At 42.0% G+C, this 17,433-nt stretch overlaps 1 protein-coding gene across 1 annotated transcript; it reads right to left on the bottom strand.

The window, feature by feature from the left end:
• Positions 1-7,421: 7,421 nt before the first annotated feature.
• hs3st2 (heparan sulfate (glucosamine) 3-O-sulfotransferase 2) lies at positions 7,422-15,393 on the bottom strand. The gene is made up of 2 exons (XM_049745582.2): positions 14,701-15,393; positions 7,422-8,748 (listed from the first exon to the last, which is right to left on the bottom strand). Exons 1-2 carry the CDS (start codon positions 15,168-15,170, stop codon positions 8,130-8,132), a joined length of 1,089 nt encoding a protein of 362 aa, XP_049601539.1. The 5' UTR covers positions 15,171-15,393; the 3' UTR covers positions 7,422-8,129.
• Positions 15,394-17,433: the final 2,040 nt, after the last annotated feature.

Below are 17,433 nucleotides of genomic sequence, written 5' to 3'. Positions count from 1 at the left end.
CCTGTCACATTCCGAGCATAACAATGAAGCCCGGTGGCATGAATTAACAGTGAGAGCCTCGCTCGGAGGGGCAAAACGACCACTTTGGACGGCCAGTCGTCCATTTCAAAGAAACTTCTCAATGCCGGGGAGAAAAAGGTGACTAATGAGTCGTCTCCAATTTGAAGACTCCACCACCCGGCCAGCTCAGGTCAGGCCCGCTGGACCGCCCACTCCAAGTTTAACGGGTGCCAACTAGTTTAGCTGTAGGATACACGTATGGCAATTCAAAATTATGTTGGAAGAAAGTTGGGAAACATGGCGTCTAGTAATGCTTCTTCCTCGACACAATGACTAAACTGGATATCATTGTATTTTCAAGTGAACCACAAAACCATGATTGTCAAGGGCGTTGGAAACAAATTGACTGGAGACGGGGTGAGAAGATTTTTGAGTGAGGATGCAAAATGATGTTCGACCTAACGAGCGTCTTAAAGAGCTCATTTGAGCTGAGCTGTAAAAGAGAGGTGAAGAAGAAGAAGAAGAAGAAGCCCTCGGAGGAAGGCTCCCCAGGGAAATGTCGGCTGTGACTCGAAGGCAAGCTCTTTAAGTCCACAGCTATAATTATGATGTAAGGAAACACGGTAATGAATAAAACATAGCGGGGGGTTGGTGGGGGGGGGGGGGGGGGGGGCTTTACTGTGTATGAAGTTTGCAAGGGCCTTAAAAGTCTCCTTTCATGCATTTTTAATTAACGGCTAAATAAAAAAATAATAAAAAAAGGAGGCTGCATGAAGTAAACAGTTCACGTGGTGTCCAAAGCTGGGGTGAAATCAAATTCCTATGACATTTTTTTAAGGAGAAAGTCAGTATTTAATAATAAAGGCGGAATATATAGTTTTTTTTCACTATAGATACAAATCTTGCAAATCAAGGCACCACTACAGTAGATTGCCACCTTCAACCGAATCTGCCCCTAATTTTAACAGGTTCTTTCTCTAGCTAAAATATGTTGAATAAGTTTCAATAACGGATTTATTCAAGTCAAATGCGAAGGCAATTTGTTGCGAGTGGTGGTTCGGCGCCTCTTTTATTTTCATGCCGGCTCCGTAATGAATCACAGTTAAGAGCAGGCTGCCGTGTAAGCTTGCACTTTATTAAACAGCCTCATTGCCAGACAACGAATATCATAAATTATCTCCAACTCATCTTTTTTTTTTCTTCACTTCCCTTAAGGGATCTTACAAGAGAATAACAAGAAAGTAGAAAAAAAAAAAGGACGTAAAATATGAATGTGGCAACCTTGGCAACTTTTTACCTTCTTGAGACTGTTGACTTTCTATGGCTTCTTCTTTTCGGTGACAACTGCAAACGGCTTCGACCAAACTGAAAAAAAAAGGAAACTAATATGTTCATACTGTCATTTAATTGGTTGGTTAGTTTGCTAGTTGCAGATTACCGTATTTTCCGGACTATAAAGCACACCAGACTATAAGACTGAGAAAATTTTTGGTTTTTAGGTACACCTTGTAGTCTGTAAAATACGGTAATTTGCACGCGAGTTAGCTAGCACACAGATTCAATTGTTAGTTATTTTGTTAGCCATTTGGCTAGCTAGCATAACATGGCAAAAGCGCATTTTATCGAGAGCCAAAACTTTCGTTATAATGGGACATTTGTTCACTAAACTTTAATCACTGTTTTCCAAACATTTGCCTGGCTTTTTTTGCTCGGAACAAATTAGCATGTTTCACATTGTTGGCCGTGTGAAAGCATTTGCAGCTGCCAGCTGCCCATCGCTGTTTCTACCCGTGGTGTGAGCACGGAGGCGGTCCTGTACGCCACCATGCTTCACACATCAAAATGGCCGTTACGGTTCATTACGCAATGTGACAGGTGGTTCTCCCCAGTGGTGGATGGTCAGGGCCAGCAAGGCCTTCACTGCTAGCGCATGATTTCCTGTCTCAACACACCGAGCGTCTCCGTAATTAATCTCCATTTAGTCACAGGGGGCGGCTCCGGTAGTGGTGCCTGTAACTCTACTGATGGATCTTCTGTCAGCTCAGACAGCCACCGTGTCGATATAATAAAGACGAAAAGAGTGTGGCGGTCAACGTGGGAATGTCACAGAGAGGCTTTACACATGATTTATAGTATCTTTCGGGATATTCAAAACCGTATGAATTTGGGAACTCAAAGACATCATCCTTGCTTCAGAGCTCCACATGAAAACCTCATTTTGGATTGTTTGGCGAGGAGTTAATTGAATCATAAATCAATGGTGTTTACTCACAAAAGAAACCAAAGGAAGTTTTTGAAAAATGTTTATGTGGTCTGTTTCTCTTTATTCACAGGTTACAAGTTACAACTAATCAATGCACCGACCATTTTGCTAACTACCCATCAACTAACGAATGAACTTTCAAGCTAGCTAATTAAATGTTGAACAGATGGCCCTGCTAGCTAGCGATTACCCCTTTACAATTTGGTCACATTTCTTTTTGGAATTATGTTGCTTAGTTGCCAAAATAAACTTCATTGTTTTGTTGCTAGGAGCTAACATGCCACAATTATTGAATTTGAACTCCAAATGCATAGGTAAATATAAAAGCTATTTTCTAATCCAAAAATATAAACGAGGCTAATATAAACCATGACTCAGGGGAGCCAGAGAGGCTAGTTCAAAGCGGTTTATGTTTAATTGCGGCTATTTATTTACACAAGTCTGTCAGGGAGAGCACAAAGGGCCAAAAGATTACCGTTAGCATGCTAATGAGCTCCCGAGCGCAAGGAGCACAAATGAATGCTAATGAGGTGCGCGACAATAAACGCGGCGAAATGACTTTAAACGATTTGCACATTTTAAATGCAGTCGCCACAGGCCTACATAATCTGGGGAATTCAATAACTACATGCTGCTTTTTTTATTTAGTACAATTTTAACCCGAAAAGGTCAAAGGCGCTAATGAAGCAGCTTGCAGGAATCAGACTTACATTTGCATAAGTTAGCGTAAAGTTCACAATGTCATTTTGCTGCACTTGGTCTTTATTTGAATTTATTGCCAGGTTTGTGAGTCGATCAACTCCTCCATCTTTTGCTATTTGTTATCAAAGTCTGCAGACAGCTGCAATGATTAGCAAACAGTCAATCATGCACAGCTTATAATCTTTTATAAAAAAAAAAATAAGATAAAAAATGACAATGTCCTTCTGCAGGCTATTTTGAACATCAAAAAGCGGCTTCATGCTTTGTAATAACTTATTAATAAGACACGTTGACGATGATCCACTTGGACACGTCGGCTCAAAGCAATGTGCTCTCTACCAAGTACTCACGTCGTGTAATTAGACAAACTTTTGATGGAGTGAAACAATGAAAGTGCAAGGTCTGCTTTTAAAAAAAAAAAAAAAAAACATCTCTTCATTAGTTACAAGGATGAAACAACCCTGAAGCAACTTTTTACTTAGCAACATGCAATTTGGTACCCAAGAGTAGATAAAAAAAAAGGTTTCAAGGACTTTTGCTTGAAAAGACAATGTCTTGCATTTTTGTTTAAAGCGACCATTATTTTAATAATTTCCAACTGTCCTTCACAAATTTCCCCCACTGTTAGCCTCATGCAATGCAAAACAAAATTTTCTAGCACTGCAACAATTGTGCTGCCCGCTTTGGCCACCAGGAGGCAGACAGCATTCATTAAAAAGCTCAGCTCCTCTCTCAGCTCATCAGAACAGCACTAATATTAGCCACGCAACGCAGAAGACGAAGAATACATGACTGAATCGTATTATATTTCCTGTCTACATGTGTCGAAATTTTTTCCGTCACTGTCCTCGAAATCCACCTGCATGTCTTCGCGGTCGTGCACTGCGGCGGTCACGCGACGTTTGCGGGAATCAGCAATGTTTGAAAAAGGAACAGCTTTCAGGGGCGCTTCAAACGCGAGCCGGCATAAGCGCCGTCGTTCCCCATCTCTGGAGACGGGTTGATCTGCGGCGTTCAAAGAACATTCCGCCTTCAGGCTGTGCTTAGAAGCGTTTCAAACAACCTGCTCGACGTGTGCTTGTAATATCAATGCTGGGAAAATCAAGTCAATAGCACACCGCTTTTGGACTGGACCAAGGCTGGGGTTGTTTGCAGGTGGAAGATTGTCTTATCTTCCAAGTCTAAAAATCGCAAATGTGAACAGCTGACATTTGAAACCATTTAATACTTCTAGAATCATTTCAGAAGCAATCAATAGGAGGCAGCGATGAGCATTGTAATGTAAACGACCGGCGGGCCTCCACATAACATTAGTACAAAACGACTCGCTGAAACCAATTAAAGTGCATTGTGCATGCATGTGGGGAAAAAAAAATGTTATCACAACGCCAATTATGTATGTGCTGTTCCGGTAATTATTGCTCATTATGGTGAGTGGCTGCTGCGGGCAAAGGGAGAGTTAAACTAACACAGCTCATTAGCCGCAATGGCAGCAGGGAGATTTACTGTTTACAAGCCTTTGCTCTCGCTACTATAAATAATAGCACACAATGCTAACGAGAAAACTAGCTAGTCACGTATTTTAGTCGCCATTTGTTCCTCATGAGGTCATTTAATCAACACACACTAGTGAGAATCTTCATCAAAACAAAGTCTGGCCTCCAAAGAGTCAAGCTCTTTTTTCGGATGCTGCTCAGGTCGTCCGCGCGAGGCTCTAAGTGACCTTTTCAGTGATGAACCACGCGGGGCTGAAGTTCTGACATATCGTTCCGTCTCGGGAGTGTTGGCCGAAGATGCGGCGCAAGAACGCATGACAGACTTTGGGGTGAGGGGAGGGGGGAGAGTTGGAAAGGCCACGGCGGGTTTGCAGAACATTTAACAAGAGCCGCTGCGTTGATTCCGGCCCCATGAATCATCTCCTTTCACACCGATTGCGCACCTTTATTTTCTTTTTAATGTTTTCTTAGCTGGAAGGGAGAGAAACATTTCCCCCCCCCATCAACCTCTGGCTTGGATTTAATGTTTCTTGTCAGCACTTTATATGACCATGTTAAGGTCCGCTAGCTTTTTTCCATCATGTTCACGTTATTGTCAATGTTCAATTCAAAATTCCGAAAAATTATTAAAATGTCTGATCATTTCATATTGCAGAATCATTTAATAATAATAAAAAAATACTCACACTTTCATGATGATGATTGGGTCAAGAGGGAGCTTTTTTTTCATTTTTTAGCTGTCATACAAGCGTAAAAAAAAGTTAAAACTGTGTAATAAAGACATATAAAACTAAAATAAAGTAAAACTACTCACCCTTTAATGGCCATAATGGACATTAAGCATTGAAAGAGATGGGAAAAGGAGGTTTCTAGAGCCTACTTTGTAAATTTGAACCTGTTACACAAAAGTGAGAGTTAGAATTGTAATAGTCAAATAAAAGTAAATACCGTACTGGCCCGAATATAAGACGGTGTTTTATGCATTGAAATAAGACTGAAAAATGTAATTATTTTCTGTATAAAAAATTAAATTTGGTGTTCAAAAAGTGTTTTCAAACTAGAGTCTTGAAAAAGAGGGTGTCGTCTTATAATCAGGGTCGTCTTATATTCGGGCCAATACGGTAAATATAAAACTCACCCACATAGGCGTGTTTAGTGTCCCTTCTATCCGACAGCTGTACAGTCAATGTGTCTGAATTCCAAATTTGAAGACGGGCAAACTCCACGACCTCGCCATTACGTCGAGGAACCGCTCATTTTCGAAACTCTCCAACGAAAACCTTGAATTGACTTTCAAAGCAAAATGAATCTCGCATAATAAACAAACTTCACGCAGCTCTTCAAAACAACTTTTTTTCCCCAAGTGTCGACACGACTTGATGAGGCCCTTGAAGTACCTTTAGCCATAAAAATAAAAACACCCCAACACTTTTGCAGCAACGAGCTCCAGTTTAAGAGCGGCTGTTTTGGCTGGGCCCAATGATTCATCTTTCATCCCAATGAGTGGCAACAAATTCATACTTGAGTTGGTCCCTTTGACAACACAAGAGCGCTGATTGAAATCAACTGTGTATTAAAGCTGCCGAACCGCCTTTTTGAAAATGAATCCTCCAAATGATTGAACTTGGACACCATGCCCAGCTGACATTAAACGTGCAAATATATTTGCAATTTAGCCTCATTCATCTATCATGGATGCTTATGATTTGAGTATGGTGTGATCCCTGGAATTTCAGGTAGGGGTCCTTGAGGTGGTCGAACATTTTTTTCCGTGACTGCATGATCACCTGGGTAGATATATTTGCAAAAACTAATTGTTTTACCCCCATCCCCAAATGCTATTTTAACAATCCCAAAAGATTTGAGGGCTGGGTTAGGATCCCTGAGTCACTCCGTCACCAAAACTGCCCTGTTTTAAATGTTATAAAAATCTTTAATAAAATCAATTTCAACACTGCACAACTTACATCCTTTTGTTGCTATCCAGTCGTCTCTGCCGAACGCATGACGAGACACGGGACTTTTCTCTCTTGCCGTCTTTTCTTTGTTTCATTTTTGCTGCCATTTGAAGTGTGCCAAGTTGTCTGAAATGTAATGAGTTCAAACAGGAGACGAATCCGCTCTAATAATTTATAATATATATATATATATAGATAGATTTCTTCACCACTTCAAACTGCAACCAGAATAATAATCATGACTAAAACATTCCTGGCATCGGATCTCATTAGTTTGTACCTCACTGTAGATTTTGAGCTGCAATAATTCCACGGAGAAGTCGCGAAACATGAATATGTTAATTCTGAGGTCAACACTGACTGACAGGGAACGGCGACAGCGTTTGGATTGAACCCATTTTCTCTAGAAGGAGAAGAAGAAAAGTCATAATGGAAATGCTAAAACCTGAGAGGATGTCGTGACAAGTTGGACTATCATCTCGCTGATCGCCTTTCCTCCAATCGGTTCTGCATTCATTACTGGAAGTCTCACTTGCATATATCTCGTTTGTGATTACATGACAAACTAATGCTCGCATTAATAAGCAAATGAAAACCACGAGCATACAAGATTGCAACAAAATTGTTGTGCCGAGCAGGTTTTTATCACTTGTCAAATGGAAAGTATCACATCAGCCAAACTTTGCGAGTGTAATATCATAAAGCCTCCAGCTTTCCGAGGTTGGCAGGGAGACGTGAGGGGAAAAAATATAATTAACCGAGGCGAGATAAAGTTGCCAAACACGACGCGTCTGCCGCTGACGGCTGGGCGAGACACAGACGCCTAACGCGATTGACCTGTCAATCAAAAAGTTAAAAAGGAGAAAAATCGAAATGAGAATTTTTGGCCGATCGATATGTTTAGTGGAGGCAAACTACTCAGCCCATTTTGTGTCCGATTCTGAAATCAATTGATATCGGCGGACAGACATAATCAATCAAGCATCAAGTAGGAATTCAAAGTCCGGTAAACAGCAAACATTTATTTTTTTATCTTGCTTTCATTTAAACAAATTTACTAATGGACAAAATCGTTTTATTTTTGGGGTTGTTGATGCACCGACAGGGAAAAGCACGGGTGCATTCCGAGCGCGTCGGAAAGCAATCGGAGCTTATGAATATTTAAGCGGCGCCGTTCGCATGGGCGTGAAGCGCTAACACGACAGAGGCCTTGAAGAATTAATGCAGCTTCTTCGATAATTTATTCATGTGATTTACATGTGTGGGGCAACTGCACTTGATTTGATTTGGGGATTTTTTTTTTTCGATAATCAACACCTTGAACAATATTTTCACCAAGGGTTTGGGTGATCGTCAACCAACTGATTAAATGTGTAGCATCACCTGATTATTTTGGTATTTCCGATTTTTTGGGATGCAACCACTTTTGGAGCTGAAATTTAAAAATAATATTTGGATTTAAGCGCATAGAACCTTTGTGTTTGTACATCACACATTCAATCTCACGGTGTGGTTCAAAATGGTTCCTGTGAATACCGTCATGTCTATTTTTTCCAAATGTCTTCCATAAATATTCCAAGCCTTCATTTTTTTACAACTTCCTGCTATGTCCGTGATGAATCCAGTCTTTGGATGAGCTCATGTTGTCAAGCAGCTTCCTTAAAGTGGTTCCAAGACAAAATTTCAAGGACCCAAGTCTGGTTTTTGTGTTCAATCCCACTTGAAGTCCTGTCCGACCGTTTCGAAGAACTTGACGTTGAAGGGTCTATAAAACTCCTGCAGCTGTTCGATGACCTCCTGCTCGATTTGGACGTGAGTCCTGCCCTTGGACTTGCCCAAGCATCGAGGCTGCCCGCTGCTCTCCGGCTTCTTCAGACACGGGAAGCCCTTGGTCCTGTTGAAGTAGAAGTGCTTGTCCGAGATGATCCGCTTGAGTCCCAGGAAGTCCTGAACGCGGCCCATCTCGCCCGCCGGGTCCGTGATGAGCCGTTCGCCGCTGACAAAATGCATCTGCGTGAGGCGGAAGTAGCGTAGCCAGTTCTCCAGGTGCAGGATGTACATGCCGATGCGGATGGCGTTCCACGAGGTGTCCACCACGCCCAGGCTCCGGTTCTTAAAGGCCAGCTCCTCAAACGTGGGGATGTCGGGCTTCTTGGACAGAGTCTGCGTGTAGTCCGAGATGGCTCTGGTGACTGGGTTGCGTACCACCACGATCAGCTTGATCTGTTGGGACATGCTGGAGATGCGGCGAGGTGCCTCCCTGGTGACAAAGTAGCTGGGGGTCTTCTCCAATGTGATCTGACTTTCCAAAGTTCGTGGCATGAGGCCCCTTGAGGGGGAAACAGAACAAAACCTGAAATTCAATCAGCCCAAACTTTTTGAATAGGATACAGTACATACTGTAAATGACGACAAATACCGAAACATGACGACTTTGAACGACATCAGGTTGTGATCACTGTAAAAGTAATAGGTTGGCTCCCGGCACCAGAACGCGCCAAAGAATTGTTTCGCAATTTCTCACAGCACTGTACTTCAACGTGCGGATGATTAAAGATGACATTTCTTCATTATGAGTGTGGGCAGGCTTCGATTAAGAGCTAACCTTTCAAACTCCAGCCATAGGTTACCTCTAAGTCTCACCGCTATCGATCCGTTCTGCTTTATTCATTCCGAGTCGTCGGGGGCCCCGGAGCCTCGGGGCCAGAGAGCAAACAATTAATCTTTCATGAGAACGCAGTCCTTTTTTTTCCAGAACAAACGGCAACTCGCGGGCCTTTTTTCACAGATCACGTTTTTTGGTGACGATTGCAACTGGGGTGTGGAAGGTGCGAGCTGTCAAGGCGCACACACAATCGGGCTGACGGTGTGAAAGGTCGCAGATGGTGGTGTCTTTAAATAGTGCAACACTGACAGGTTACTTCGAAACACACTACCGTATTGTGCTGCACTGGTATTATATTTGTACACACGTACATATATAATATATTAATATCACACACGCGCACACACACACGGTGAATTAAAGTTTAAGTCAAGATGCATTAGGAGGCTCTGCGGTGACATTTTAATGACTCTGAGAAAATGAACCCGAGCAAGGTGAGGATAATGCGTTCGATACTGTTAACACAGAGACTGCGCTTCTGCTCCAAAACGCTCGAACGGTGCCGTAATTGCGTACAGTGTACTCACCTGCTTAAAAACTTTAATTAGTGTTAAATTATTAATGAGATGCTATACAATCGTACATCAAGTATTATCAATAATTAATAGTTCCCATTGAGTGAGCCATTAGATGGGAGGGTTGTTAATAGTGGCATTATTTTTTACAATGTGTTCTCTCGACACTATGTGCGTTGCATTTAATGAGATTTGGACAATCTGTTAGAAAGGGAGGCATGTTTACTTGGAGACAGCTCCTCGGGTACACAATGTAATGCCTTCAAATACGTTAATTCACCTCTGGCATTGGATTTGTGCAAGTGTGTGAGTCTTCCACACTTTGTTTGACCTTGTGAGTCAGGGGGAAAAAAAAAAGCAATCCAAGATGTTCTGTCCTTAATAGTTGAGTGATATCATTCTCTTCTCTCAGAATCTAAACTCTAAAAGTGCAATGTTCCAATTTACGATACATCGTACAGCGTCTTATCTGCTTATCCTGTGCAGGCTGAGCTGGAGCTCACCTGAGCTAACACGGGGTGAGAGGCCAACCGGGTGGTACTGACACTATTTTAAGGCAAATTTAAAATCTGATTGGTTAAACTCGAAACGCCGCTACTAAAAGTTACCAGCACATTCGAAGGACCTTGACGTAGACCAGCAGAGAATTGCTCACCTCTACCGAGTTTGATTCAACGCTAAGCGAGAAGTAGCTAATAACAACACGTGGCCTTGGAGAAGGTTCTTCCACAGGTACTTTGGGTCAAGAGCGGAACACAGCGCCTGCTGCTACCTCGCTTAATGAGCGCTCACTACTAAAGCGACCTCGGAGAGGGCCCGGCGGCTGTGTCGCTCCACGATTTATCTAGCCTGCTGCGGGTGCGCTAGCGAAGGGAGAGGTCTCGGGGTTCACGCTCGTTTCCCGTTGGGACACAGCTACATCGTTACGGAGGAAGACAACACCCATGTCTTTTAATTCAAAGTAGCAAGGACTCCCTCCTATGCTGCGGTAACGCCGCAGAGTGCAGCATCACTGGAATAACAAGAAACAACATGGCGATTGTTTGGCTAATTAGTACACACACTGTGTTGACAAATATATTGGGACATAGGAATGCCTCCATGGACAAATATAAAAGAAATATATCTTATCTATCTTTCTAAGAGAATTTAAAACAAAACGCGCTCACATATAAATAAAGTTAGCATATTAAAAATGATTTGAAAGCCCTGCTAGCTTAATGCTAACACCTAAGTAAATTGAGAGGGACTGCTAGCATTAGCTTTGTAAATATATTATTTTCAGATTAACTTTTGTAACTAAACTTTCAAAACTAAAAAGAAACCAATCAGAAGGCTTTGGGGATCGTTCAGATGATTAAAGAAGAATCACACAAAAAAAAAAGGACAAAGACAAGTCTGGTGCAAAAGAGTGACTGATAACACGAGTGTGTGGACAAATTGTCCCCCAGATTCTTTTGCGTTGAATCAAAATGGAAATAATATCCTTTGTCTCATTCTGGACAACAACTATTTATCTGCGTAAGTAATAATAATGATGCCCATTAAACAATATGCAGGCCTGCAGCAACGAAATCAAGGCTGTCCGGTCTCTCGAGATCTTCAACTACTAAGTAGTCAAATCTAGGGCAAGGTCTTAAGGGATGTCATTGTTTTTTTTTTTTGTTTTTTTTTGGCATGAATACTTGAAGTTATGCAGCCATGTCTACCAAAAACTGAGAACGACACAAGTGCCCACCAGGAAAATACAGATGTCACAGTTTTTTAACACTCAGGCAGTCCAAATGGAGTCGGAATCACGTCCCATTTGTCCCAAAATGCCCCAAAAATCTGACACAGCGTGAACGGAATAAAGCTAAGCTTGAACACGGAGGGGAAATGTCTTCAACTTGAGTGATTCTCATTAAGTCTCAGTTGCTGCACCTCGTAAAAGGGAGGGGGGAAAAAAAAAAGACAAAGAGGCATCTTCCTCTTTTCCCGATATGACAGATAGCAAGTCGAGAACTGCTCCATTATTAAAGTATTACTCTAAAATTAGAGCTGTAAAGACATCCGGTCATGAATCAAATGCAAGACTTTGCTACTGTGGAGGGTTCAGCTCAGACTAAAAAAAAAAAAAGGGAAAGGAAAAAGTAGAACCCAAAAAGGAGCACAACACACTTGACCTTGAAATGCTCCTTTTTCAACCGGAGGCCTTTACTTTGGAATAACAATTATTCATGGTTTGCAGCGCAGAGGGAAATGACTGACATTTACTCTCCTTGAGCAATAAGACTCTGAATCGAAGCCATTTTAAATGCTGTCACGTTAACAGCCGGTACCAAAAATGAGAATCGGCCTGAGCGGCATATTCCGCATCAAATCGTAACGACATAACCGAGTCAAACTCGTAAAATTCAAACAATCGCATTTGATCAAATTTTCTAAAACCAAATATCAAACTACAACGCTGAGACTTTAAAGGGCATCTCTCGCTCAGTTGTATTGATTTCACTCTGGAAAAAAAAAAACTTGTATGAGCCTGGACCACGGCAACAAATTCTCACCGGGGTCCTTGTTAATTGGCTCGGGGAGACAGGGATATCTGGCGGGGGGGGAGTCGTCCGAAAAAGCTTGACGGACAGAAAGTGGGATGGTTCTCGTTCAGGCGAAGTGCACATCACATCATGATTTGGCATCATTAACCGGAGCGGTGAGCAAAGGTGAAGTAGGTGTAATCAAAGACATGATGCTCTTATTATCTCATAATTGAAGCGAATCGTATCATAGAAGTGGAGGAAAATGTCATCTTATTTGAATTGATTTGACTATCATAACTGAAGTGAATTGTGCTGTATTTACAGTGAACTGCAACTGAAGTGATTCATCTTATATTGCAATTGGAGTGAATAGGTATTTCATCATAAGTGAAGTGAAATGTATCGTGATTGCAGTGAACCATATCGGGAACGGATTGAATTGTAAGTGGAGCGAACTATGATCACGAATCGAATCATGATTGGACTGAATCGTAAAAACTGGAGTGAATCATATCGCAACTGAGTCGTATCGTTCGCCAAATGAATCGTATCACTACTGCCATGAATTATGGCGTGATTGCAGGGAATCGTATGGACAACAATTGTTTTGCATTTGTAGTGAATCGTATTAGGAGTGAATCATATCGCATCATAACGACAGTAAATCAAATTGGACTATTAACTGTATCGAGATTGAGCTGAATCACTCGTGATTCAAATGAATCGTACTGCAATTGAGGTGGTTCATATTGTTATTGGAGTGAGTCGTATTTTATTATAAATGAGTGAATGTTACCGTGAACGAAGTGATGTTATAAAGAGAGTTTTATTGTAACTGGAGTGAGCTACAATGTGATTGCAATGAATCATACCGTGATTAATGTGTATTGAGTCAGTACACTTGACCCAGAGGTCAAGAATGAAATCAAAAGAAAAAGAAATTGCAGTTGAGAGAAAATCAAAGGCTGACATTTTTTGGTAATTGATTAAGTGAGTCATTCATCAAGCAGAGATGCTGAGAGACTCTGAGATTAAAGTGTCAATTAAAATGGATTTGAGTAGACAACGCCGTCAAACCACAAACGCGTCACTTGCCGAACGATTCATTTGGACTCCTGATGGCTGTCACAGATTTTTTTTTTTTTTGCATAAACATCACCACTCTAGCCTTCAACATTTCACTTGTTCATGTTGCTCTGTGGTACATTTTCCAGAAGACTGGCTAGCACACACACTTCCGAGCATCAAACATAATGAAACATGACGCTCAGAATGTTTGAGCGCAGTTGTTTGTAGTCTGCGCACTCATATGCGGCTGACGGTCTTCACTCGGAATTGTAAACATGCTCGGCGAGTGACTAACAAAAATAAAATGCAGTTCCTTCAAAACCATCACATGTTCCCACAAACAGAATTTATGTTTTAGATTTAGAATAATTGTAAGATCAAATTTCCTTTAGCCTGCATTCTAAATTTCCCATTTTACAGTATGTTAGCATTAAGCTAGCTGCGGTGTGTCGGAGAAAATGATATTTTTCATATCTGTTTAAGTTCACAAATCGAGCAGTGAGAAAGTGGAAAAAGAAATGTATCAAAAAGTGGTTTTAAATGTTAATTTTTTAAGAAAAAATGTGTTTAAAGCATGTTAGAGGGGTAATATTAAACTTTAAAACTAAATCTGGTATCTATACGGATGCTTTTCAGACATTTTCCCATTTGGTCTTCAATATATCATTATATCAGCCGTCTGAATGACTATGCCCATCGGTCAACGGGGCGACTACCAATGCTTTGACTATGCCCATCGGTCAACGGGGCGACTACCAATGCTTTGCCCCCCCTTTTGCACGCCCCTGCGCCAGAGTCTCATTCCACTGTTCAGAGAGAGCGAGAGAGAGAGACGAGTTTAACAAGAAATATGCATATGGACATCCATGTTTCACATTTAATAGGAACAATTCAAAATTGTGGATGAATTGAGGTTTTACTTTACTGTGGATATGATGGTCAAAACAAATTTGGCACAAAAGTGGCTTTTTCCCAATTTTCTTAAATGCAGCAACAACTTGAGGGGCGTTGGACTTACTGAAAATTCACAAGGCGTACATGATTGATATAATTATTTTATGCAACTTTTACACGGAACATTATTGTGCCTTTCTGCGATTCATACTGCATAATTCATAGCTTTATGATTCATTTTTTAATTCTATTTTTTTATTCTTACACACTTGGATTTGCACACCATTTTCGTGCAGCATACAATGACGATAAAATATCTGTTTTATTCTTATCAATTGTATTCCACCCAAATTGTTTTCTGTTCTATTTTCCTTGTAAACTGACGTCAAATGTGTCAACATTCCAAGACACGGACTTCCCAAATAGAAAATTTGACTGTAAGTCACACCAATTTCCCAGGTTTTCCCAAACGCAGCATTACAGTATGTTAAGCAAAGGAACAAAAGTATGCACTTGTAATAATCTATGCAAATTTGCGACGAATAAATGTATTCGGCACAAATTTAAGCATAAAGCAAATGAATATTTAAACGCTAAAAAGTTGTCTTGGTCTTACCCACCTGTACCAGTCCAGTCCTCGGTCATAGTTGCGGTCGAAAAAATGCGGCTCGGTTCCGAGCGCGCGCACATCTGGATGGATCCGAATGAACTCCAGCACCGCCCTGGTTCCTCCTTTCTTCACTCCCACTATTAAGACGCCTGGGAGTTTTTTATTGCCGTATCTTTGCGCCAAACTTGCGTTCCTCATCCAGCGAGACGGAGGAGAGGGAGGAACAACAGGAGATCCGGCAGCACCGGGCTGGGCTGCTGCAGCGGCGGCGGCGGCGCGGACCCCCCGCAGCCGGGCACACTGCTCCGACTGGGCGAGAAGTTTCTTCCCGGACGCGTTGGGGTTCGGCGGGCATCGGTTCCCCTCGTACGCCCGGCCCGAGATAACGGTGGTGCGGCCGAAGATGATCGTGTAACACAGGTAGGTGCACGACAGCGAGACGGTCAGCATGAAGGCGGACGAGAGGAACCGCTGTGCCATGTCTCCATGGGGGCTCAAGGTTCTGCATGACGCTCCATTGGACCCGTCCTCCGACAGCTCATCTTCATCATCACCATCCTCCTCCTCCTCCACGACTGTGCTGCAAATGTGTGGTCCACTGGAGTGTCTTAAAAAGAATCCCAGTAAAACTGGACGCTCCAAGTCCACAGAAGTCCACCTTCCTCCTTCATCGTAGTCCTGGAAGTGCTTCTTCTGGTGATGCTCACTCACTTATGCATACTTCCACAATCCTCTGACGTCATCACAGGAGAGATGTTGGTCAAGTGATGCATCTCAAGTGAGCACAAAGTGCTTTTTTTTTTATTTGGACAAAATGTTGAGGCACTGATTCAATTTGTGACAAGAAGGGCATCCAACTGTGCCAAACATCACATAAGGGACTTGCACTGGCGACCCCTAACTGGGGTGAAAATTATTTCTGGGTGAGTCAGAATCAACCATGATGGGTCAAGATGACAAGCCAATTTTTGGGCTTGTTTTGTGCAGGGAAAAAATATCTGTTAATTTGTATTCCTTTTTAAAATTAAAATATTAACTCCAAAATAGCATTGGCTTTGGAAGCCAACACAGACACACAATTTTTTGCACCATTGCACACTAAAAAAATCTAAATATTGAAAAGTGAACAGCTCCAAGACTAATTACAAACATATTGTACTTCAAAGTTAAACACAACCGAACTATGCTAAACAAACATTGTTGCCATCCAGTGATATAAAGTTTGCGTACATCTCAGCATTTCTGATCCTGTTCGCTCAGAGATGGTCAAGCTTACAGTAGCTTAAAGTGGTCTCCATAATAGAGCTGCACAAAACAATTAACAGCCGGTGGGACTCGCTGAAGCTGAAGAGCAATTATGTGCATATTGATGAGCGCCAGTGTTGCTTGAGAGGCACTCTCAGCCTGTCTTCACACTTGCTACCATTTCTCTCTGCATTCACACACACATACACCCACCCCAGCCTCTTTGTTCCGCTCTTATGCAAATCACAAAAACACCTTACTGTACGTCCACTGTGCGTCCCCATCCCAAATCCGTCTCGTCGTGCTTGCGTGTGCACCATATTCACATCCACTTAATCGCCGCTAAAGCGCCAGCTGCTTCCAGAGAATCCACTCCCTTGGTGATTCACTATAAATCAGTCCTCTTTAAATTCAAATCAACCGACGAGAATCAGCAACCTTGCCAGGCCCCCCTGTGGAAATGAAACACCTTCAAGAATATTTCAAAACTTTCTTGCTATTGCGGAGATTAGAGGATCTCAGCGAGGCCCTCAACACTGAGAGCTGACAGCGTTTTTCTGCACACTCAGCAAAAAAAAAAAAAAAAAACTGTGACATTATACAACTAAATTATGTGTCGCTGCGCTTCGGTGCTGCTTCTTCTTTGCATCTGACAGATGATGAGCCTCACAAAGTTTACAGTGGAAATATGTCAACAGACGCAACTAGCAGCAGATCTTCCTTCACAAATATGGAAGCAAAAATGGCAATTCCCGAAATTCACATCAGGCCTGTAGTTACTAATCGGGTGTAATATGAAACTGATATCGGTGCCTACAAAAAAAATTGCCTATGCAGCTTTTTCATGTCCACAATTTGACCCCGGAACAAATTATTCCCATTATTTGAGGTAAAATGAGTTCTTTCAATGAGGAATTGCAGCTAAAAAGTCTTTTCGTAATGCATGATAAGTCATTTTTTCTTGGACAACTTTTTCTTAATTGGGCTATTGTGGACATTTATGACGCTCCACTGACTTTGAAATTGCCTCATAGATAAAGCCAATTTATCTCGTCCTGACAGAGTTATTTTTTTGTAGCGAAACGCGATGCAGTATCAGAGGACATTATTTAATAAGGAGAGATTTCCTATCCATCTTCAGCGGTGTGAAGAAAACAAACGGATGATTTAATATGTTCATCTGGGTTCCTTCAGGCCAAACCCGTTTCCTCACGAGGCTTAAACGAAACACGAGACGCACTGACTCCAAACGACCAAATGATTTCATTAATGGTGGAGTGTAACTGTCTGACATTTACGTGATGGGGGGGTGGGGGGGGACGCAAAGGGAGTCGCTTTGCAAATGAACAGCGGCGTGACGGCGCGCCAAAGTAAATTAACTTTCAGCTAAATCCTGCAGAGAACACCACGACGGTGCTTTCCTGTAATCACGTCGCTAGTGGGATTAATTTGAAATTAAGCGTTTGTATAAAATGCCGCTGCCGGTTTGTTGCATGCG

The sequence above is a fragment of the Syngnathus scovelli genome, chromosome 16, assembly GCF_024217435.2.
Source record: "Syngnathus scovelli strain Florida chromosome 16, RoL_Ssco_1.2, whole genome shotgun sequence".
In the NCBI taxonomy this organism is placed as follows: Eukaryota; Metazoa; Chordata; class Actinopteri; order Syngnathiformes; family Syngnathidae; genus Syngnathus; species Syngnathus scovelli.
Note: the sequence above shows the minus strand (reverse complement) of the source record. Positions and strands in the feature narration are given on the sequence as shown.

Coding starts and splice junctions, on each gene's coding strand:
- hs3st2 (XM_049745582.2), bottom strand. CDS start 15,170: ATGGCACAGCGGTTCCTCTCGTCCGCCTTCATGCTGACCGTCTCGCTG. Junction 8,749..14,700: donor CGAGGACTGGACTGGTACAG/GTGGGTAAGACC, acceptor TTCCCCCTCAAG/GGGCCTCATGCCACGAACTT.